At 35.6% G+C, this 25106-nt stretch overlaps 1 protein-coding gene across 3 annotated transcripts in view; it reads left to right on the top strand.

Moving 5' to 3' along the window:
- The window catches only part of PRKG2 (protein kinase cGMP-dependent 2), a 115911-nt gene that overhangs the window by 27818 nt on the left and 62987 nt on the right, over positions 1–25106 (top strand). For all 3 annotated transcript variants that reach the window (XM_026456701.2, XM_023222572.2, XM_023222571.1), the window contains exons 3-6: positions 10930–11096; positions 14014–14127; positions 16047–16152; positions 18591–18654. In XM_026456701.2, the coding sequence (XP_026312486.1) occupies positions 10930–11096; positions 14014–14127; positions 16047–16152; positions 18591–18654 (451 nt within the window). The remainder of the gene's footprint in view (positions 1–10929; positions 11097–14013; positions 14128–16046; positions 16153–18590; positions 18655–25106) is intronic.

The following is a 25106-nucleotide window of genomic DNA, read 5'->3' on the forward strand; positions in this document are numbered from 1 at the left end:
TTATGTGGTCGATTTTAGAATAAGTGTGATGTGGTGCTGAGAAGAATGTATATTCTCTTGGTTTGGGGTGGAATTCTCTAGAGGTCTCTTAGGTCTACTTGGTCCAGAGCTGAATCAAGTCCTGAATATCCTTGTTATTTTTCTGTCTTGTTGATCTGTCTAATATTGACAGTGGGGTGTTGAAGTCTCCCACTATTATTGTGTGGGAGGCTAAGTCTTTTTGTAGGTCTCTAATAACTTGCTTTATGGATCTGGGTGCTCCTGTATTGGGTGCATATATATTGAGGATAATTAGCTCTTTTTGTTGCATTGATCCCTTTACCATTATGTAATGCCCTTCTTTGTCTTGTTTGATCTTCGTAGATTTAAAGTCTGTTTGATCAGAGACTAGGATTGCAACTCTTGCTTTTTGTGGCTTTCCATTTGCTTGTTAAATATTCCACCATCCCTGTTTTTGAGCCTGTGTTTGTGTTTGCATATGAGATGGGTCTCCTGAACACAGCACCCCAGTGGGTCTTGACTCTTTATCCAATTCACCAGTCTGTGTCTTTTAAGTGGGGCATTTAGCCCATTTACATTTAAGGTTAATATTATTATGTGTAAATTTGATCCTGTCATTATGATGCTAGCTGGTTATTTTGCCCATTAGTTGATGTGGTTTCTTCATAGTGTTGATGGTCTTTACAATTTGGTATGTTTTTGCAGTGGCTGGTACTGGTTTCTCCTTTCCATATTTAGTGCTTCCTTCAGGAGTTCCTGTAAGGCAGGCCTGGTGATGACAAAATCTTTCACCATTTGCTTGTTTGTAAAGGATTTTATTCCTCCTTTGCTTATGAAGCTTAGTTTGGCTGGATATGAAATTCTGGGTTGAAAATTCTTTTCTTTAAGAATGTTGAATATTGGCCCCCACTCTCTTCTGGCTTAGATGTAAATGGGCTAAATGCCCCACTTAGTCTGATGGGCTTCTCTTTGTGGGTAACCCAACCTTTCTCTTTGGCTGCCCTTAACATTTTTTCTTCATTTCAACTTTGGTGAATCTGATGATTATGTTTCTTGGGGTTGCTCTTCTTGAGAAGTATCTTTGTGGTGATCTGTGTATTTCCTGAATTTGATTGTTGCCCTGTCTTGCTAGGTTGGGTAAGTTCTCCTGGATAATACCCTGAAGAGTGTTTTCCAACTTGGTTCCATTCTCCCCATCACTTTCAGGTACACCACTCAAACGTAGATTTGGTCGTTTCACATGGTCCCATATTTCTTGGAGGCTTTGTTTGTTCCTTTTCATTCTTTTTTCTTTTATCTTGTCTTCACTATTTATTTCATTAAGTTGATCTTCAGTCTCTGATATCCTTTCTTCCACTTGATTGATTCGACTATTGATACTTGTGTATACTTCTCGAAGTTCTCTTGCTGTGTTTTTAAGCTCCATCAGGTCATTTATGTTCTTCTCTAAACTGATTATTCTAGTTAGCAATTTCTCTAACCTTTTAAACATTCTTAGTTTCCTTGCATTGGGTTAGAACATGCTCCTTTATCACAGAGGAGTTTGTTATTACCCACCTTCTTAAACCTACTTCTGTCAATTCATCAAACTCATTCTCTGTCCAGTTTTCTTCCCTTGCTGGCGAGGAGTTGTGATCCTTTGGAGGAGAAGAGGCATTCTGGTTTTTGGAATTTTCAGCCTTTTTGTACTGTTTTTTCTCAACTTCATACATTTATATACTTTGGTCTTTGATGTTGGTGACCTTCAGATGGGGCTTCTGTGTGGGCATCCTTTTTGTTAATGTTGATGCTATTCCTTTCCGTTTGTTAGTTTTCCTTCTAATAGGCCCCTCTGCTGCATGTCTGCTGGAGTTTACTGGAGGTTCACTCCAGACCCTGTTTGTGTGGGTATCACCAGTGGAGGATGCAGAACAGCAAAGATTGCTGCCTGTTTTTCTTCTGGAAGCTTCGTCCCAGAGGCGCACCTGCCAGATGCCAGCTGGCGCTCTCCTGTATGAGGTGTCTGTTGACCCCTGCTGGGAGGTGTCTCCCAGTCAGGACGCATGGACCCACTTGAGGAGGCAGACTGTCCCTTAGCAGAACTTGAACTCTGAACTGGGAGATTTCCTGCTGTCTTCAGAGCCAGCAGGCAGGATCATTTAAATCTGCCGAAGCTGCGCTTACTGCTGCCCCTTCCCCCAGGTGCTCTGTTCCAGGGAAATGGGAGTTTTATCTATTAACTGATGCCTGGGGCTGCTGCCTTTCACTCAGAGATGGCCTACCCAGAGAAGGGGAATCTAGAGAGGCTGTCTGGCCACAGCATCTTTGCAGAGCTGTGGCGGGCTCCACCCAGTTTGAACTTCCCTCCAGCTTTGTTTTCACTATGAGGGGAAAACCGCCTACTCAAGCCTCAGTAATGGCGGACACCCCTTCCCCCACCAAGCTCAGGTGTTCCAGGTTGACTTCATACTGCTGTGCTAGTAGTGAGACTTTCAAACCAGTGGATCTTAGCTTGCTGAGCTCCATGGGGGTGGGATCCACTGAGCTAGACCACTCCGCTCCCTGGCTTCAACCCCGTTTTCAGGGGAGTGAATGATTCTGTCTCGCTGGTATTCCAGGCACCACGGGGGTATGAAAATAAAAATAAAAAAAACTCCTGCAGCCAGCTTGGTGTCTGTCCAAATGGCCACCCAGTTTTGTGCTTGAAACAAAGGTCCCTGGTATCATATGCACCCAAGGGACTCTCCTGGTCTGCAGGTTGAGAAGACCATGAGAAAACTGTAGTATCTGGGCCTGAGTGCACTATTGCTCATGGTGCAGTCCCTCATGGCTTCCCTTGGCTAGGGGCAGAAGTTCCTCGACCCCTTGTCCTTCCTGGGTGAGGCGATGCCTTACCCTGCTCAGCTTGCCCTCCGTGGGCTGTACCCACTCTCTAACCATCCCAGTGAGATGAGCCAGGTACCTCAGTTGGAAATGCAGAAATCACTCACCTTCTGCATTGATCTTGCTGGAAGCTGCAGACTGGAGCTGTTCCTATTTGGCCATCTTGTCAGTCACTCCCCAAAAGTCTTTTTATCCATTGTTGTGCCAGTAGTATATATTCTCTTAATTATTTTCTTTCATAGTAATTTTTGATATCCATTACTTTAAGTGTTGCAATTTTGTTATTCTTCGATGTTGTGAAGCTAGTCTTGGGCCTTTTTATGACTATAAGAATTTTAGTATCAGCTTCTCAATTTTCATAAATTTTTAAATTTAGAGCATTGATTGGGATTTCATTGAACCTGATCAACTTGAATGTAATTAACATAATTAAAAATGTAGTGTTCTAATCTATGACCATGGTATATTCTTCCATTTAGTTAGGTTTTCTCTCACTCTTTTAATAGTATTTTGTATTCTGTGTAGACATCTTACTTATCTTTGTTAGATATAATCTTTCATAGTTGATACTATTTTAAATTATTTAAAAGTTTTTATTATTAATTGCTTAATACTAGAATATAGAAATACAATTAAATTTGTATAGTGACTTTGTATCAAGTGAGATTGTTGAAATCACCTGTTGATATTGGTGGTTTACCTGTATTTTCTTTTGACTTTTTCACATACGCAATCATATCTTTTGGAAAGAATGCAGTTTAATTTTTTCTTTTTCTACGTTTACATATTTTATTTTCTTATTTTATTTTTCTTCTTTTTGTTTCTTTTCTGTCTCCCTTTATTAAATTTGCTCAGACTTTTGATTCAGGATTGAAGTGTCCCATTTCTGATGCCTGTAGGAAAGCTTTCAATGTTTCATGATGTAATATGATGTGTTTTTGTTTTGTTTTATATATGTATTTTATCAGATTAAGGAGATTTTCCCCTATGTTTAATTTGCCAAAAGTATTACTTAATTCAAAAAGTATTACAGGTGTTTAATTTTACCAAATACTCTTTCTGCATCCTACTATATTTCTACATTTTTCTCCTTTATTCTTTTCATGTTGATAATTATGTTAATGTTCAATCTAATCTAGAATATTTATTTTTTATACTTTGCTTGTTTGTTTTGTTTTTTACTTTTGTCCCTCTGTTCATTAGGGATATTAGATTTCATTTTTCTTTTTTGTAGTATAACTCCTTATCAGGCTATTCTGGCATTATAACATGAATTGGGAAAAATTCGTCTTTCCTGTTTTCTGGAAAATATTATATAAATTTAATATTAATTTTTCTTTGAATATCTATAAGGCTTAATAATAAGGTCATCTGGGTTTAGACTTTTTTGGGTGGGATAGTTTTTATATTTGATTTAGTTTCTTTATTGCTAATCAGATTTTCTATTTCTTCTTGTCTCAGATTTGGTGGTTTATTTTTCTAGAATTTTTTTTCATTTTATCACAGTTTTCCATACTCAATGTTTTTGAAACTATTTTAAATGACGTCGTTTTAAAAATTTTATTTTTAATTGCTTGATGCTGGACTATATAGTATGAACAAAATGAATATATATATATAGTATGAAAACTATATATAATTTTGGCAAGAATGCAGTTTAATTTTTAACTGTAAAGTTGTTCATACTACTCATTTCTCTTTTTATATCTGTAATATCCTAAGTGATATCTCCTTCTTATTTCTAATGATAGTAATTATACCTCCTTCCTCTCTTACTCCCCAAGTCCTGTCTTGTTGTGGATTATCATTTTATTATTCTTTTCAAAGAAATTATTTTGGCTGTGTTGATTCTCTTCATTATACTTCTATACTTCTTTTTTCCTGTTTTATTATTTTCTGCTGTCATTGTGTTATTTTCTTCCTTCCTTTTTGAGTTCAACTTACTTTTCTTTTTCTAGTCTTTTGAGATGGATGCTTAGGATGCTCATTTATAATATTTATTCTATTATATAATTTGACAGCATAACTTTTCTTCTATGCATCATTTTAACTGCATCTTGTAAGTTTTATGTCATATTTTATTATTATTTATTTCAAAATATGATTTGGCTTTTCTTATAACTTAAGTTTTGACCAATGGGTTGTTTAGAAATGTATTGCTCAATTCTCAAACGTTTGAGGATTTTATGATTTTTCTGTTATTGATTTCTAGCTTTATTCTATTAATACTATATTTAAAGAATATACTCCGTATTACTTCAGTCTTATGAAATGTCTTGAAATGATTTGTGGTTTGCCATGTGGTCAGTTTTTATGATGGTTTAATGTGCCCTGGAAATGAATGTGTGTTCTGAATTTATTGAATAGAGATTTAAAATATCAGTGAGGTCGAGAGATTAAATAAAGTTCAATAATCAAATATTCAGCTCTACTTACTAATTTTTGTTGGCTTATTCTATTAATTAGAGAGATGTGGTAAAATCTCCCAGAATTAATGTGGGACACTTGTCTATTTCTTCTTTTAATTTTGCCAGTTTTGTTCCATATATTTTGATGCTATCATATTAAGTGGATACATATTTAGAATATTTAGATATTCTTGACGATATAAATATGAAAAATTCCTCTCTATTTCTAGAAATATGTTTTTTTATTAAGGCTTACTTTCCTATATCAGAGAAAAATTAATTTTAAATTGATATTTACATAGTATGTCTTTTTCCACTTTTTAATTTTCAGCCTTTCCATACATTGCCTTTAAGGCATGTATCTTATTAGCAATATACACTTACTATTTCCTTTTAAATTTTATTTTATTGGTCTGACAAGCTTGTCTTTTAATTGGGGTATTTGGTATTTTTATCTCCAATGTAAAAAAAAAATTGGGGTTTAAATCTAATATCTAATATTTTCAATTTCTCTTTCTGTTTGCCATGTTTTGAGGATTAATTAAGTATATATTTTAATTCTATTTTATCCTTGTTAGCTTTCTTTATTTAATTAATTAATTTTATTTTATTTTCTTGAGACGGAGTTTCACTCTTGTTGCCCAGGTTGGAGTGCAATGGTGTGATCTCAGCTCACTGCAACCTCTGACTCCCAGGTTCAAGTGATTCTCCTGCTTCAGCCTCCCAAGTAGCTGGGATTACAGGTGGCCACTACCATGCCTGGCTAATTTTTGTGTTTTTAGTAGAGACGGCGTTGGTTAGGCTGGTCCCAGACTCCTGACCTCAGGTGATCCATCTGCCTTCGGCCTCCTAAAGTGCTGGGATTACAAGCATGAGCTACCACGCCCGGCCTATCCTTGTTAGCTTTCTAGTTAAACATTCTTTGACTAATCTTGTAGGCCTCACTATAAATTATGGCATGAATCCTTAACTTACTAAACTTTTAACATAGATTAGTACTTTTATCAATTGCTGGACCTTAAATTATGTTAACTCCATTTATTGTTCCCTTTCCTGCAGTTTTGGCTGTTTTCTATATTTATTTATTATATATTTTACACTGCACAGGGTATTATTATTGCTGTTAGAGAAATACAAGCTTTCTTTAATCACCCACAGATTTATATTTTCCATTGCTCTTTCTTCCTTCTAACATCTGCCAGTTTCCATCTGAGATCATATTTCTTCTGTCTGGAGCTCTTCACTGTTACAAGTCTGTTGCCAATGGAAAAACATTTTGAAAATATCTTCCTTTTGCCTTCATTTTTGAAGGTGATTTTCACTGGGTAAAGGTATTGGCTCTTTGAAGCGCTTTGAAGATATGCTACTGTGTTCTGGTTTCTGTTATTTCTGTTGAAGAGTAAGTTAGTCATTTGAAAGCAATGCCTTTTTTTTTTTTTTTTTTTTTTTTTTTGCTGCTTTTTAGAGTTTTCTCATTGTATTTGGTATTTCAGCAATTTGACTATGGTAGGCCTAGATATGGTTTTCTTTGTATTTATTTTATGCAGAGTTTATAAGGCATCTTGTCTGTGCTTGACATCTTGTAATTGATTTAAGCTAACTCTGCTAACTCTTCTTTTCTTTTTTTTTCTTTTCTTGTCTTTTCTTGAGACAGAGTCTTGCTCTGTTGCCAGGCTGGAGTGCTGTGGCGCAATCTTGGCTCTCACTGCAACCTCTGCTTCCCAGGTTCAAGCGATTCTCCTGCCTCAGCCTCCAGAGTAGCTGGGACTACAGGCATGCATCACCAAGCCCAGCTAATTTTTGTATTTTTAGTAGAGATGGGGTTTCACCATATTGGCCAGGATGGTCTTGATTTCTTGATCTCGTAATCTGCCGACCTCAGCTTCCCAGAGTGCTGAGATTACAGGCCTGAGACACTGCACCCTGCCTGATTTAAGCTAACTCTTAAATATGATTCCTTCATATATTGTTTCAGCTCAATTATTTCTCTTTCTTCAGGGTCCCAGCTGATCTTTTTAGTTTCAAGCTTCAGATATTGTGTTTTTCAGTTTTAGAATTTCCATTTGATTTCTTTAAAGATTCACATTTTCTACTGACATCTCCATTTGTCCTGAAAGCATATTGCTTATAGTTAAAGTTGCACCTGATAGCTGCAATATATTGATCTATTATGGTTCTGTTTCTATTGTCTTTTTTCTCTCTGTCCTCAGTCATTTGGCCTTTTCTCTTAGTATGCCTGGTAACTTCTGATGTCATGACAAATATTTCCTATTTAAAAAACTGTGGAGAAAATTTGAGTGTCCAGATTTTGTGAACTTCTATGGAGAATATTTGCTTTTGCTTCTGGCAGGCAGTTAATCTAGTGGCTGATAGTTGTAACCAAAATAGTGTTTTGTTTGGTAGCTGCTTTTCAGTGTTTTTGAGAGCTAGCCTATTTTGCTTAGTTCTTACTCTTAGGCTGCAGCCCTTCAGGTGTCCTATCTGAAATCCTGGGTGTTTACCAGAATCCCAGGTAGACACCCAGGATTTCAGATGGGACATCTGAAGGGCTGCAGCCTAGGAGTAAGAACGAAGCATCCTATCATTCCACTTCATGGTATGCTTTGAACATGAACTTTTGTCTTTGAGAGAGCCAAGACTGTGTTCAGTAGCTGCCTGAAAAGCAGCAAATGCCTTGAAGGAAATGCAGAGGAGACTGTCAGCCTCATGTTCTCTTGTAGATCATGACTCTAAGTTGTTGCTATGTTGATAGATCTTTAATACTTCCAAGAGATTATCTATCTATCTAATCAGCTTTCATAGTTGTTTCATGGGAGCAGGAAGAGTTATGCTGATAATAGCTGGTCTATCATAGTTGTAAAAGGAGTTGTAAAGTTACATTCCTTTTATTTTATTTTATTTTTGAGATGGAGTCTCTATTGCTCAGGCTGGAGTGCAGTGGCATGATCTCGGCTCACTGCCACCTCCACCTCCTAGGTTCACACCATTCTCCTGCCTCAGCCTCCCGAGTAGCTGGGACTACAAGGTGCCCACTACCATGCCTGGCTACATTTTTTGTATTTTTAGTAGAGACGGGGTTTCACCATGTTAGCCAGGATGGTCTCCATCTCCTGACCTCGTGATCCGCCTGCCTCGGCTTCCCAAAGTGCTGGGATTACAGGCATGAGCCACCATGCCTGGCTGAAACTTATCAGATTTTTAAAATAAGTCATTTTAAATTTATAATATACTTTTGAGAAAAATTCATAGCGATAATTTTACTAGTTAGAGACTAATACAGTATGTTTATACACTAAGCTATAAAAGTCTGGAAACGTTTTGAGAACATGGGTCATGTTTGATTAATTTTTATGTCCTAAGTAAGTGTTTAATGTATTTTAAAAGCAGAACAGATGTGAATATAAGTACTTTAGGAATTCAGAGGAGAAAGAAAGGATTGTGTAAACTACAGCATCCATTTAAAATCATCCAATTTAAAATCATGAGGGATTTCTTGGTGAATGTATAAGGTTTGGAAAGGTTGAGGAGTAAAAAGTAAGTTAAGTCACAAAAGAAAACATGTTCCATCTCTTAAGGCAAAGTTCAAAGATACAGGGGATGATAAGGATACCAGCTTATCTATAATAAAAAAATTGTTTCGGGAGTAAGTACTAAATGGATAGATTGGAGCCATGTTGTAGAAAATGGTAAATACCAGGTTGTAGGATATTGATTTTTTTCCTATGGGCAAAAGAGTCTTTTTGAGTACTTCCATGGAATGTTGGATGTTGAATGAATGAAGTTAAACCAAAAAAGAAATAAATAAAAAGGACATTGAAGCTTGAGAAATACTGGTTTAAAGAGATTTGTTTACAGCAAAACTTCTTTGAATCTTTAAAGTGTGCATTGTATATTTCCAAAGTTGCTTCAATGTAGCACACTTTTGCTTATAAAGAAACGGTGTTCTTGGAACATACTTTGGAAAATTGGTATATGTGGGCATTGAGGAAACACTAACTAGAATATTATACTAATATATAAAGTCTGTGAAAGCTGGAGCTTCTTGATATTGTTCACAGTTCTACCAGTTGTACTAGGAGGATTACCTAGCAAAGATATGTTCTCGATATATATTAAGTGAGTTGGCTTTAGTGGACGAAAATAAATTGGATAAGCGTGAAATCTATTTTTTAATTTTTTTTAGTAAGAATAATCTGATGATATAGTACAGATGAATTTTAGGGAAAGTAGGCTAGAAGCTTAAGTCCAAGAAAATAAACTTTTAAAGTTGTCCAGACCTAAGATTTGTTCTTGGACTGTGGTGACATCCTTGAAAATGGGAAATAAAATGGATAACAGTGATATTTTTTAAAATGAATTGATAAGGTTTGGTAATAGATTAGATGGAACTTCTCAAGGCACTCAAAGAATTTGAATAGCTTTGAGTCACTGTAGGGAAGAAGAAATTTCTTTGTACAAGACTTCATTCTGTTTTCTTCATGTAGCCTAAAGATCTTCATGTAGCCTAAAGGGTCATGAAAGAATTATTTACTTTCATGAAGTCTTACCTTTTGTTCGAAAACTTTTTGTGTAGAAAAAGATCACCAGTTTTCAAACAGTAATTGGGAGAGAGTAATTGGGAGAGAGTACCAATTGGGAGAGAGTTTGAATGAAAAATACAGAAAAGTATTTAAAAAATCATGCTGAGTTTTATGATCAAGAGTTAATATATTGTACAGATTCTGACTTAGCCTACAGAGCATCTTTTCTTTCAGCACAATAATTTTATGAAATATACATATAAAGAATTTTAACTAAAACATTTTAAATTTATCTTAATGAAGATTGGGTAACTATTTTGAGCTGCATTTTTTCCAAAATAAAGCAGAGCATTATAGGATTATCAACAAGTAGAACTTGGATTTGAGGAATGAATAGTCCATTCATTGTGAGATTGGAAATGTCAGTTCTGTCTAGTCCACACATATCAAGAGTAAAACCTAGTCAAACCTAGACTGTCACTGTCACCACCGATGTCTGATCAACCCTACCAAGGCCCAAGGGCTCTCTCCCTTAGAAGCTTTCTCCCTCAGAAGAGACAATGGGGTGGAATGGAAGCAGCCCAGACTTCAGATTCATCTACTTAGTTTAAAATCCCATGAAGAATTAGTTGCTTCTTACCTATTAGTCTACTTCTTCCTAAAATAGGAATAGTAATTATCTCATAATATGGTAATGAGGATTAAATAAAATATAAAATAACTAGTACTATAGGCACTATGCATATGTGAATATATCAATGAGTGAAGACTGTGTTGTATTCCCTTAAATGCAACTCCTTTATGTCGATGAGATTTGCTTTCCATCTAAAAAATCATGTGTCCATTAGTAGTGCGTCTATGGATCTTGAGAAATGCTACATTTGTGTTGATGGCAATTAGGAACAATAATAATATTGGTGTCATAATGACTATCAGAATAATATTCAAAAATATTTTCATAGGTTTTTCATGTAAGCTGTGGTAGTTATGAAATGTTTGGTGGCATTAGAAAAAAATTGTCCTTGATAGAAAGTTGTAAGTTTGTAGATAATATTATCAAGAATCAGAATAAAGTAAATCTACATAGCAAAACATGATTTTCATTAATTGTAACTAACATCTCTTTTCCATTATAACAGTGAGAAGAAGCTCATTACAGACGCCCTTAATAAAAATCAGTTTCTGAAAAGACTGGATCCTCAGCAGATCAAAGACATGGTGGAATGCATGTATGGGAGAAACTATCAGCAAGGGAGTTACATTATTAAGCAAGGAGAACCAGGAAACCATATCTTTGTGCTGGCAGGTGGGTGTCACAGATTTTTCCGGTTATTATATAATAAATATTTTGCCTGTTGTGATTTTTTGCAGGCATTTATAAAAACATAAAACTAGTTGCTCTATTTGTAGAAAACATAACATATTGAATTCATGAAATAGCAGGATTGTTGATCTGATCATAATGATGGTAATACTTAATATGTGCTGAAAGATTTCTATACATCAGGCATCCTATCGAGCAGTCGATAGAGAGATCTCATTTTATCTTCCCACCAACCCTGTAAGGCAAGTTCTATTTTCTCCATGTTACTAATGTGGACTGTGTCTTAGAGAGGGTAACGCCAAACAGCTCATAAGCAGTGGAGGTAAAATGCACACCTAGGCAATTTGACTTAAGAGTCCGCACGTCTAATCTCAATACCACTCACTCAAAAGTGTTTTTATTCAAAATACTGCTGCTGAAGTTAACATTTTAAGATAATGCACCAGGAAAAAATAAAACAATTATTATTGTGGCTCTGGAAAATGTTTTGGTTTTATACCAATGATTTTAAAAGGTAATTTAGGTACCTTTGAGCAACACACAAATCAAATGACACATCTTACAATTAAAACTGGTGTTTTTAGAATCATTTAAATGGTTTCCTTCATCTGTGGTAATTTGAACGTGCTTACATGTCAGGAAGATTATAATGGTTAGATAGGCAAATGTTTTAATTTTGTAGTGTATAGATCTTATAATGACTACTCAATTTTTTTCTCTTTTATATATAGCAGCGAAAAATTATGTGAACAGGGATTAAAGTTATAGAACATTTTTGTCACATTCTGGCACAACTTTTTGAGTTTTAGGGAAAAAAAGTTAAAACTGGCTTACCCAGAAGAAATGATGAGTGGAGGTATGCCTTCTATTTGGCATTGTAGTTCCTGATAATCTAAGTAATGCTTTTATTCTCGTTCCTTTGGGGCCTTAAGTGTGAGGCAGAAGTTGTCTATCTGAACAAATTAATAAACATGTATTATTCTATTTATGGTATATAAAAGATTGTTTTTATGTACTTTGATTATTTGAACACGCCAATTTTATGATTATTATTTGCCATGTATATCTTTGTAGGCAGCTTTAAAATTATACAGTCATTCCCAAGTAATCATTCTACTTAATTAATGAGCTATAGTCTTAATTTAGCTGGCCTTGAATTTTTTAGGGACAACTTTTCCCTCTTGCAACTTTTCTCTTAGCCGTTTTAACTTCTGCTTTAGCAATACTAGAGTAGTGCAGCAAGAGAAGATGGGTCATTAAGTCAACAAATATTTATGAAACCTCCTAGGAGAGGATGAGAAACTGATGTTAGCCTAACTCATTTCTTCCCAAGTAGTTCTAATGAAAGGTTCAGGGAGAGAAGAGGTTGGACAGCAGTCAGTATCAAAACAGCTATTGAGATCAGGGTTATGGCACACATGGAAATTAAAATTGGATGGTTTCTTATTTGAAATAATTACAGTGTCACCCAAGGATTGAATTGTCTGGTTTAATTATCTGGTTGGGCAAATTAATTTGATGATTAAAAATATTCCCTTTATGAAACATAGCATGAATAGCAAATAGTAAAAGCATATTTAGCTTAAACTTTTGATATTCCATATAATTCTTCAGCATTGCTTAGGTACCATGACCTTAACCAATTTCAAGATAAAAACTTGAAATGCATTAAGATTCATGATATCAATTGGACACTACCACTAAGTGACTTTGAAAGAATAGCTAATGAGAAATTTTAAATTGCGTGTCTAACCTGTAGGATTTGGAGCCAAAACTGAGGTTTCTTTTTCTTTCTTGCTAATATAAATTCTATCAGACTAAGTATATTTTCTCTTTTGTCCCCTCTATGGCTCTGGCACTTGAACAGTTCCCAGCACAACATAGGTACTCAGATCAGTTTTGCTGAATGGATGGATGGACAGAGATGATCCAGAGCTCCTTAGCAGTGAATTAGGAAAAGGAAAGACTAATTCTTTAAGGAAAGGAGACGTTGCCCCACCATTTTGTTTTTCCTCTAAGAACTTAGATCTTTTTTGCTTATGCTTTTAGTTGGTTAAGGTTTTGTTTGTATTTGTTCAAAGCAAAAGAAGAGTAAAGCTACCAAGGCAAAAAAAAAAAAAAAATAGTGAAGGGGATACAAAGTTCTGCCTCTCCCTTCCTCCAGTCTTTGCCTCGGTAATGATAAGTGCCAAACACTCTTCTTAGTGATTTTCATTTGTAACTAATATGCATTACATTTAAATAAATGAGAGGTTAGATAACAATTGAGGCACCATGAAGTAACTTGCTCAAGGTCACATAGACAAAAACGAGTTGAATCAGGACACAACCAGGCAGTCTGATTCCAGGGCCAGTCTACTTACTGGTTATGACGGGTTGTCATTCCATCAGTGTGAACAACTGCTCTGTGTTTTTAAGACATACAGTGATTGTTGAGCTCCTCATAAAAGAAAAATAGTTTCATGTATTACATTTCTCATAGTTTATAATGAATTTTAAACAAAACACTTGCCATCCACTGCTTCAGGAAAAGAACATTGTAAAAATAATAATATTATAGTTAGTGCAGTATTTACTATGCACTAGCCATTGTTCTAAACTCTTTACCTAGATTAACTTACTTCATCCTCACCACTGTAAAATAATAATAATTATTATTATTATCCTCATTGTCAATGAGGAACTTCAGACAGATAAAGTTTCTCAAGGCAACCCAGCTAATAGTAAGTGGCAGAGGTGATTTCGGTGTGCACTTTTAACCAGTATATTATAATGAGAATCATAAAATATCTTACCTGTATACTTTACGTGCTTTATGATTGTTTTATTTTTCTAATTTATAGTATCTACATGGATTTTGATTATTTGTGTGTGTGTTTTTTAAAATTCTACTTGATAGAGGGTCGACTAGAGGTGTTCCAAGGGGAGAAATTGCTGTCCTCCATCCCTATGTGGACCACATTTGGGGAGCTTGCCATTTTATACAACTGTACAAGGACTGCCTCCGTGAAAGGTAATAAAAGAGGAAATGTTCCATCTTTGGATTGTTGTGGCATGTTAAAGATAATCCAGTTCGGTCACATTTGTACCCTGATGCAGAGTCTTTTTGTTTCCCATTTTACCCTACGTGTTCTTAAAATAGAAATGCTATGCCTATTAAGGGATTTATATTGAAGCACTTATCTATATAATTTAAGCTAGAAAGAACTTTTCTGGATACCTGTGTATAAAATGTAAAATGGCTTTTAACTGTTCACAATGGTAAAGACATGGAATCAAGCCAAATGACCATCAGTGATAGACTGGGTAAAGAAAATGTGATATGTATACATCATGGAATGCTACATAGCCATAAAAAGGAACAAGATTATGTCCTTTGCACAGACATAGATGGAGCTGGAAGCCATTATCCTCAGCAAACTAACACAGGAACAGAAAACCAAACACTGCATGCTCTCACTTATAAGTGGGAGTTGAACAATGAGAACACATGGACACAGGGAGGGGAATAACACACAATGGAGCCCAGCGGGGAGGGGTTAGGAAGAGAGAGCATCAGGATAAACAGCTAATGTATGCGGTGCTAAATACCTAGGTGTTAGGTTGATAGTTGCAGCAAACCACCACAGCACATGTTTATCTATGGAACAAACTTGCATGTCCTGCACATGTATCCTGGAAATTAAAATTAAATTAAATAAAAAATAAAAATAAAAAGGTTTGTTCTGCCAAAAACAATGGCTTTAAGGTGACAGATTCCAATATTTGCTTTAATTGCCACTTTACGTTTTACTACATAGACACATGCCTTTGGCTCATCCAGAATGTTTGCTTTCTAGCTGGTCTCAACGAGATTCTGACCATATTATAAGCCAGAGAAATTGATTAAACCAACAAAAATATATCTATGTCAAAAGGAATATGAATTAGAGTAATTAGAGTTTTCATGAATGACTTTTGGGATTACTTTATTTGCTTTTATTTAGATTTATGTTTTATTGACTTTACAGCAAACTTGGATTTCCTTCTGAATTACATAGATATGATGTTTTTCAGCGTTTGGGACTGGGTTATATGCAGTAGGCTTGCTGAGGTATTTGATAAAAATGCAGCTTCTGGGTCTCTACTCTCAACCTGAATCAGAGTCTCTGGCAGTGGAGCCCAGGGAGCTTGTATTTCTAACAAGAATATCAAGGTGATTCCAATTTAAAGTTTGGTAATCCAGAGCTTTGGGTTTTGATCAATTTTAGAGGCTTTGTTTACTGTTTTTTAAAAAATTGTACAAACATAATTTCATCTAGATTTTTTAGAGCCACCACTTCTGCCCCACTTTCTTTTTAAATTTTACACTTGCCCTTAAGTCTTTCCTGTAAAAAAAAAATTATCTCAAAAACTTTCTTTCATAGTCTGTTTCAAATAATTTGTAGGCATTTTACACAAAAGTAACTGTAGATATTCTTAATATGTAGCTTCTTTAGCAACAGTGTCAGAACAACATAAAAAGACACATAAAAACACACACATACACACAGATATCTTTAACTTTCAATTATGTTTGTGACTTCACTCTCCAGATTAGCTACAAATTGATTGCCTTTCTCTTGTATCACAGCATGAATCTAGAGCACATCCTGATGATCTAGTGCATAATTGGGAATTGCAAACTAATTGGAATGTCATCCTAACTATAACATAATTAGAAAGGAAATGTCTTGCTAGTCATTTCCAAATAATGGTGTATTTCAGTGCCAAAATGATTTATAAAATTGCTCTCTATTTATTTTGCTGTCTCCTTCATTTGTATGTTTAAATAATGCATTTTCCAAGAAATACCATTTTATAAGAACATATAACAAATCCATCGATTTATATTATGGAATGTTTTCACAATGTAGTACTAAATGCTTTATTGTTTTCTTGATTTTTCTAAAGCTATTACCAATGTTAAAACATGGGCGCTAGATCGAGAGGTATTCCAGAATATAATGAGGAGAACAGCCCAAGCTAGAGATGAACAATACAGAAACTTCCTCAGAAGGTAAGAATAATACATTGGGAGACAGTGAAGACAGGGGAGTCGCCATATTGTTAATATATTGGTTTTATCAGAATAATTATTTTACTATAGCTACTTCCATTTAAGCATTTTCCACATGACTAAACCAAAGGAACATTACTTGCAGTAAATGCCAGTGCATACCAGAAACCATATTTAATTTCCATTATCCTTGTATACTCATTTACTTCTACTGCTAGTTTTCGCCCTTGTATTGATGGAGTGATGGTGTACAGCATAGAAAAATGTGCAAAAAACCTAAACTATTATTTGGGTTGCTTGTTGGCTTTGAAAGGCATTTGAAATTTGAAAGTGGTTAGCCAAAAGGCAAGCTTTCTAAAAGTACTTTGCTTAGAATGGTATTAAAATTAATTAAGTTTACTACCCTTATTTGCTTTACCTGAGACTTTGTATTTGCCTACTCACACCATCTTCCGAATTCCTATTATTTGTAGCAAATTGACTTGCTAAAAATGTTACTATACTTGTCATGATGACTTGGAACATACTCATTTTGTGAACTGTTCTGTACCTCAACAACTTGAATGAATCAATCTATAAGGAAAAAATGGTCTATGTAAGTGAAAAAAACTATTCCACATTAAAACTTTATTTGGAAGTATAAGTTATTTAAACAATTTCTGTACCTTTAGTAGGAGTTTTGCAAGTTTCTGAAGCTGCAATACATTCTGTAATGAAATGTCATCTATGATATGTAATAATAATAATAATAATGATGATGATAATGTATCACATGATTTCCAAAAATAAATTATAAGTTCTTCTTATGGTGATTTTTTCTAGCATAAGAATCCTTCAAAGCTAATGATTTTAGGGCCATATAGTGCTTAGCTTATAGTGTAGACTCTAAATAAACATTGAATAAGATTTCTCATATAGAATCTTACTGATTTGTCCTCCCAGAGACAATCATGTCTCCTGGCAGAGAGCTGCAATAATGACAAGCAGGTTCTCTACCTATGTGCCAGCCAATGAGTTAGCTATCATATTGTGGGGTCCACTTGAATCTAGGTAATCTCAAAATCCACCAACTGAGCAACACAGATGCATTTAAAGCTGATAAGCCACACTTATGCAAGGGCCAAAAAGAGGTACCTGAAAAAAACCAGTGTACCTGGGTTGTGCTTGAATGTCTGAGATAAAACGTGAACTAGGCATAGCAGTTAATTCCCTTGGAGTCTAGTATGTTCTTAGTGGAAAAAGCTCCGATGATCTGCTAGTGAATATTCCTTCCTTCCTTCCCTCCTTTTGTTATTTACTTCATTTAACTAATACTTATTAGCAGGCACTAAATATTGTAGATTTAGTGGTGAACAAGATGAACCTGATTCTTGCCTTCATAGAGGGGAGACAGACAAAATATTTTTTCTTGTATCTCTTTTCCCACCAACCTCCAAACGTGCTAGCTTTATAATTGTTAATTTTCACTAATGTTATAGATCCCTGTTTGGACCAGAAGTAAAATTTCATGATAGCCTGTGTTAATAACAAGTTCTGATGACTCTTTTACCATTTCATCTATAGTGAGATGTATTAGGGAAATACATTCCTCTTTGTTTCATAATATACAGTATGTTTTTTTTCCGTTTACATTTTTATTTGAAGTATGTGATATTCTATGTGATATATAGTACATGTGTAAGTTATAAGACATCATAACAAAATGAACGCCCATGAAGCTACTGCCCAACCTAAGGAAGAGAAAGCAGTTGTTGAAGTTCTTATGTCTTTCCCCATGTTATTTCCAGCTTCTTTCTCCTCCTCTCCTTGAGGGTATCTGCATTCTGAAGTTTAGCGATCATTCCCTTGGTGTTGTTTATAATTTTGCCTGTAGCTTGATTTAGCCTATTTTTGAAGTTCATCCGTGCCTCTGGCTGTCATTAATTTTAAAAGACAGTACAGTATGACTAATAATCAGAGATCATTTCAATGTCAATTCCCATGTTCCCTCCCAACCCCGGATTCAGTCCTTACTTAATTATAAGGATTTAGACAAAAATCTGATTCTCCACTGGAAGCAGAGCTCCTCGCACAAACTAATAAAAGAGATACTGAGATGTGGAGAGGAACAAATTGCAAAATGCGATTCATTTTGAAAACCAACAACAAATATAAATTTATTTTTACCAAAGAGACAAAATGTGATTTTTCCCCCCATCTGGTATCTTACTATTTTCATTTATTTGCCTATGGCACATGTCTGTGATTATATATCTATAATTTCCAGTGTATATGAAATTTAGTTATTGATGTGTTTTCAGTTATTTGGACATTTACTTTGGAAGAATCAAAGTCCATTATATATTTTAAAATGTTTGTAAAGATTTTAGAACCTGCATATGTGTATATTTATAGCTTAATTCAGGAAGGTAATTAAAGGTTTCTTTTTAATTTTGAAGTGTATCCTTGCTGAAGAATTTACCTGAAGATAAATTAACCAAGATCATTGACTGCTTGGAAGTGGTAAGAAATTTTGAAGTAAAAAATAAATTTCAGTAGAAGATATTAGAATGCAGTTATATTATTAACACCATAAATAAATAAGAAAAAGATGTCAGAGCACCAGTCTACAGAGACCAAGAGCCTTTTTCTATGATGAAAAACCTTAAGCTAACTCATGCTGCCTTAAGGGGTGGAGAAAGGTTTAAACTCTTTAGATGTATAAAAGGAAATTGGATTTGCATGTGTAAAGTGAAATTTGATTTACATATTTTAATCTTTTTAGTATATCTTATAAAACAAACCTGCCTTACTCAAGAAGCATTTTATTTCCTACAATTAACATCACAATCCCTTACAGAGTTTTCGTAGTATAAAGGAGTCACTGATGCATAATTAAGAACTGGAGCAGAGAAAGGGTGTGTTGGTCCTTTTGGTGGCAAGCCTCTGAGTCAGGCTGTGAAACACTTTCTACTTGAACACTCTAGGCCACAAAAACACATTTTAAAAGCTCTACTTAAGAAGCACTTTATCTATTTTAACATCTAGGGGGAAACGGCATATTGGAATGTGTTCAAAAAGTCATTTTAGGCATCACCCAGATGGTTGGTTCTAGTCCAAGACTAGGCAAGTCTTTTCATGAATAATGCTTTTACGACACGTACCTTGGATTCTAACGATATGCATTTTGTGAAAACGTCTTCAGATTTCAGAGATTAAAATTCAAAGCAAGTACGTTCTTTAACTTTTTGGGGGGTCAGTTTTATTGAAACCCAGATGGCTTTTATGGAATTTAAAGGAGGTAAGGAATAGTAAAGGAGTCACATATAGAACTCAAGCTTTTATAAAGCTGTTCTCAGTGGGAGGGAAAAAAACCCCAAAAACTCTGCAAGGCTGATTGTTGACAGATTCATGCCTCTGTCAATCACAATATACAATGTAACTAATATCTGTCAAGCAGGGAGTAGGGACCATTTTGTCCTTAAGTGTAAGTGACACCAGCAGTGTTTCCATTTACAATTCATGGAACCCATCCAGCAGTTTATCAAGGACAGACCATGATGACACAGTGCCTGGCCTTGTGCCCCCAGGGGGTTCAGATATGAAGTCATTTTCAAGAAGATTGCTTACCCTGGGTCTCTTGAGAGTCTCCCATTGTAACATAACCCAATCACAGATGTTATAAATTAATAATTCATCCTAATTTCTAAGGGTGTTTTTTTTTTTTTTATTTAAAGCTGGAGAGGCCCTAGGTTTTTTTTTTTTGTTGTTAACCAAGGAAATCTGTTTTTAATATAATACTAATAGAGTAGATTCACCAGAGGGGATTTCTATGTTGACAGCAAATACAAAAATTTAGTATCATTAAAAATAAATGGTAAATTAGACATATTTATAGCAGCCACAGGCAATTGCTACAGAATATATAGATGGGGGCTCAAATCCAGTAATAATTAACACACAATTCAAATTTGAGAAACTCATCTTTTCAAACACCCTGGAAAGGATTCACTGTATCTCAGCATTTGCAGACAGCAGCACAGTTTATAAAGGGCTCTTTATTCATACCTGGCAAACAAATGTGTCTCTGTGATGTGTGAAAATTCTCAAATGTGAAAGTGATTAACAAGGGAGTAATGGGATCTATTTAGCGCTAAGAAAAGCATGTGATTTACCAGCGTAGCTTGACTAATGGCCTATCAACTTGGTCCTGACAACAGCCAATCACTACTGTATCAGTTTTGACAGCGTCCAGAGTTCTAGGACCAGCTGTCCCATAAACTGTCCCCATAATCTTTGAAAAACACAAGCTAAATCTGTCATGAAGTTTAGGAGTTGATTTGGGAGTTTTGCATGTAGCAGGGGGTGGGGAAGGGAGAATCAGAATTTCCCATCACCAAGTAGTTGATCTGATGTGTTTGTTGAAACTTAGATGGTTGAACTCCTAGAACAAATGGCCCTGATTGTGCAATGTTTCAATAGCATTTCTTGCTTTAGCTTAAATCACTCAGAACGTTTAATTATAGAGGCAGCCATTGCCTTTAAGCCTCTTCTTGTGTTCTGATAAGAAAATGAGGGTGGGAATAACACCAACATACTAGAATTCGTTAAGAGTTAACTCATGAGAACTGTAATAGCACGATATAGATTCAGAACGGAGTGTAAAGATTAACGACAATGAAAATAACAGTGTGACTTATGCACCGGGCAGTTGTGCAGTATGGAAGATAAGAGTGGAAGTGGTTTCTGCTCCCACATATGGTGATGAATCCACTAAGCATGAGATTTGACTGTGACATGCTTCTGAACTACAAACATTGTGAGTCATCATAAAGTCACCTGTTAGTCACAGTGCTTTGGTATTTGACCCTTTGGCCTTTTGCACTGTGACTCTAACCTGCCATCTTTCACAAAGCTGAGGTGTATGAGGCTGGGAAGTGTGAAGCACCCTTGCACTTAGACAGATTGCCCATGGTGCTGATGAGAAGGCATATTCCCAGGCACCACCCCGCACTTACTGAATCAGAAACTCAAGTTAGGACCCCCAAATCCACACCTAACACTCTAATGGTGGGATTTTTATGCTTATTAAAGTCTAAGAGGCACTGGTTTAGTTATGAATGTTTAGAGTTTGCAACCATCTGCCTCTTTCTTTGGGAATTTTACATTTGAATCACTTTTTTAAAGTCTAGTCTTTCTTGTAGTCCTTACCAACACTTACATAAACCAGGATTTTTTTTCCTGTCATCTTAATGGTTAAATCCAGAGTCATAAGAAAGTTGAAATAATTGTAGATTTTGCTACCGTTTATGAACCATTGAGCTAAAGGTGGGGCAGCCAGGTGTTGTAGAAAGGTCACTAGTACAAAGTCTGGAGATTAGGGCTTGTGGTTCTTCCTCTGTCACTCTACCAGCTCAATGAATTGTGGTGGACTTTAGCATATCATCTCCTCATCTACAAAATAATGGAGTGGTGGGCCATATCTCTATGAGCTCTTTCAACATTTAAATCGTAGAATTCTATATGATTGGCTCACTCAAATAGGAATAACTTCTGTTGTTTTTCATTTTGTAGTATCTGGTTCTTTGAAAATAACCAATCAGGTGCTACATGCCTGAATGGCTGACTGGGTCCACCTGATCCAGGTGTGCTTGCTTTAAAATTTCTGAGGTGTTTTAAACTCTTGTACTTGGAAAACAAAGATTAACTAGTAACAACATAGATAACTAACTGTAAACAATTTTTTAACCAACACACTTGAGTACATAGTCACATAATGCACAGAGGTATGTGCATGGGTGTGTGTACTACACATCTGGTTGCATATCATCAGTACTTCCAATACTTCTTTTTGATGAAGATTTCATTTGCTCTTTGCAAGATATTTGTAAAGAAGATTTCTAGCTGCAAATCAGAGACTCTAGGGAAGTCATTGCCTTCCTTGTTTGTCTTTGTCCTCCGTCACTTTGGAATTTCCTTCTGGTTTTATATATTGTATTTACAGGTACTCAGGCTCTAGCATTTTGCTAGATTGTCACAGAATGAGCATTTTGTTTACGGTAAAAATGGGTTAAAACTCATTACTAGGTTATGAAACCAATTTAGAGGAACATTTAAAAAATCAGAATATTAAGTATAAGTATTATTTTGAAAAATGTTTCAATTTTGTGTAAATATGTGTACATGCTCTTGTGTATGTATTGGGAATACATGCAGAATGTATTTCTTACTGTTGGTGAGGGTAAAAAATGCTTGAAAACCATTGCTCTGCAGGATGGGGTCTATGGCTTCTTGGTCCTCTAAGGGACACCTTTGCAATGTAACCACAAGGACAATAACAACATTATTTGCATTTCTCTTTTTGGTCTCAGTGACCACCTTGGCTTGACTGGTTGCACCCTCCAGTTGACAAACACTGGGCAGTCTAGCATCACAGTCAGTACTTACCACTATATATTTTTGGTCTGACCTATTTCCACAGACTTTTCTGATCTATGAAGTTACTGTCAACACACTGGGAGGTATTATTTATCTTCCTCCCATGGTTTTGGGTGACAAAGAATCATCCATGGAAAAAAATACCACTAGTAAGGTTGTCCCTTAAAAAATAACAAAGTTCTTCCTCAGTATCCCCTTTCAAGCTTTCCCCCCTTTGAAGTTATTCGGTTGTCAGGAATTAAAGCCACACCTCTGCACACATCAAAGGCTTTATAATAACTGAAGAACAGCCTAACAGCACTTCAGAAATTCTCTGTGTTTCTTCTGCTCCATGTGGGTAATGAGGACTAAAATTGTGATGGGAACAGGGGAGCCTGAAGAGCAGACTGTCTGAAATAGGAACATGGAACACAATCCCAGCAGCTATAGCAAAGAACATTGAATGTTAGCTACATGGTGAAGACAGCTGGACTGTGTGGGGAATCAGGATCATCCTGTAAGGGTCATAGTCATCTCCACTGCAAAATAACACTGCATATAGTCAAGGTTTGTGATAAAGCTAAAATTGGGAAGGGAATGAAGGGTTTGAGTAAACAAACTATGAGGCAAAGAAATGCCAAATATCATTGCTTAAATAAAACAGAAGTTTGTCTCTCGTTAACATAACTGTCCAGGGAAGATAGTCCCAATTGGCTCCACACAGTCATTTGGGAACCCAAGCTGATGTCTACTCTGCCATTTTCAACATGTGGTTTTCTAGGTTTATGTGGGCCATGCCATTATAATTGGGGAAAAAGTATAAAGATACATGCATGGAAGCATGCATGGGCTTGGTGTGGAAGTGTCACAGATCACTTCCACTCAGATTCTTTTAGATGAAAGTTGATCACATGGCCATAGGTAATGCAGGAAGGCTGGCAAGTGTAAGTTACCTAGACAGTCATACATTCCTCTGGAAGACTTTTAAGACCAGCTCACAGCCTCTTTCACAAGATGAACAGTCACTGGGTACCTAGTGTGTACTGAACATTCCATCAGATACTTTAGATACACCATCTTAACTAGTCCTCAAACAACATTAGGTGTAGTAGTAAATACAATCTTAACTTTACAGAAAAGGAAATAGAGGTCCAGAAGATGTAGGAAACAGCTGAGCAAATCATTACCATTCTCCTTCTTAGCATGGCAATTATTAATTGTGCATTTACTGTATTTCAGAGGCTCCTAATATTTCAGACAACATTGCCTTTCATTGACTTATTGTGGTAGGCAGAATGGTTCCCTGCCCCACACCCCCTTCCAGATATCCAGATTCTAATCCTTGGAATGTGTGAATATGTTATATTACATGGCAAAAGGGACTTTAATGGTATGCTTAAAGTTTGGGACTTTAAAATAGATTACCATGAATTGGCTAGGTGAATGACTATTGAGTATAGTTACATGAGCATAGAATTATCTCTGGTTGGGGTCAGAGAGATGCAACAGAGGTAGAATCCAGAGGCTCTCTGCAGGAATGGGAGAGACCTGATGGGCAGTTCCCACTGTCAGTCAGTAAGGAAATGGGATCTTATCCTGCAGGTGAATCCTTCCAGCAACCTGAATGACCTGAAAGTGAATTTTCCCCTGAGCTTCCGGAATGACATAAACCCTATTGATACCTTGAGCTCCATCCTAAGAGACCCTAACTGAGAAACCTAATTGAGCAACACCGTGCCTAGACTTTCTGACTCACAGAAACTATAAATATTGAAAGGGTGTGGCTCTAAGCCACCAAGTTTGTGGTTGTTACAGCAGCAATAGAAAACTAATGCACTTTCCTAAATCTTTGAAGATAAGTGTTGTTACTTCAATTTCATCGGTTGAGGAAAGTAAAATTGATTGTAAACTGGGATGTGAATATAGATGTGTTTGGCTTCAAAGTACTTTTTACTCCAAAAATATTATACTTCCTTCCATGAGATGTTGACATGTATTATAAAATGTACATAGTGTTATGAAAATAAAAGGCGTATTTATTAGTATTAGGAGTGACATTTATTCCAGAAATGTAAATAGGTTTTAAGAATAAATGACCAAGAAAGTGCTGAAAAACAACAGACACAAAGTAGTTTAGTTTGGAATTTATTTTCAAGTCTAAAAGAAAAACAAGAGAGAGCAATTATGTGGTTAGTTATGCCTTTTTAAAAATTAAAGAAGCCACTTTTGTTTGTATAAATAATTAAGAGATCCATCTTAGTTCTGTGACTTTAAGACAAGATCAAATTAAAGCAAAGTAGAGGTGGACAGTTTAATCTATCCTTTGTTTTCTGAGATCTTTAGTTGCTCTTTTGGTCTGACAGGTGGATAGATTACTTTTTCCTCCTCAAGAATTTTCTAATCATATAAACATTTACAAGAGAAACAAATGTTAACAAATAAAAAGAAATATGCAATAATTTGAGATTTCATGAGAATAAATCTAAATTAAATAATAGAATTTACATGTAAAAATTTCCAGTGTCAATGTTTTATGATGAGAAATCTTTGGATATAGT

The sequence above is a fragment of the Piliocolobus tephrosceles genome, chromosome 3 (assembly GCF_002776525.5).
Source record: "Piliocolobus tephrosceles isolate RC106 chromosome 3, ASM277652v3, whole genome shotgun sequence".
Classification (NCBI taxonomy): domain Eukaryota; kingdom Metazoa; phylum Chordata; class Mammalia; order Primates; family Cercopithecidae; genus Piliocolobus; species Piliocolobus tephrosceles.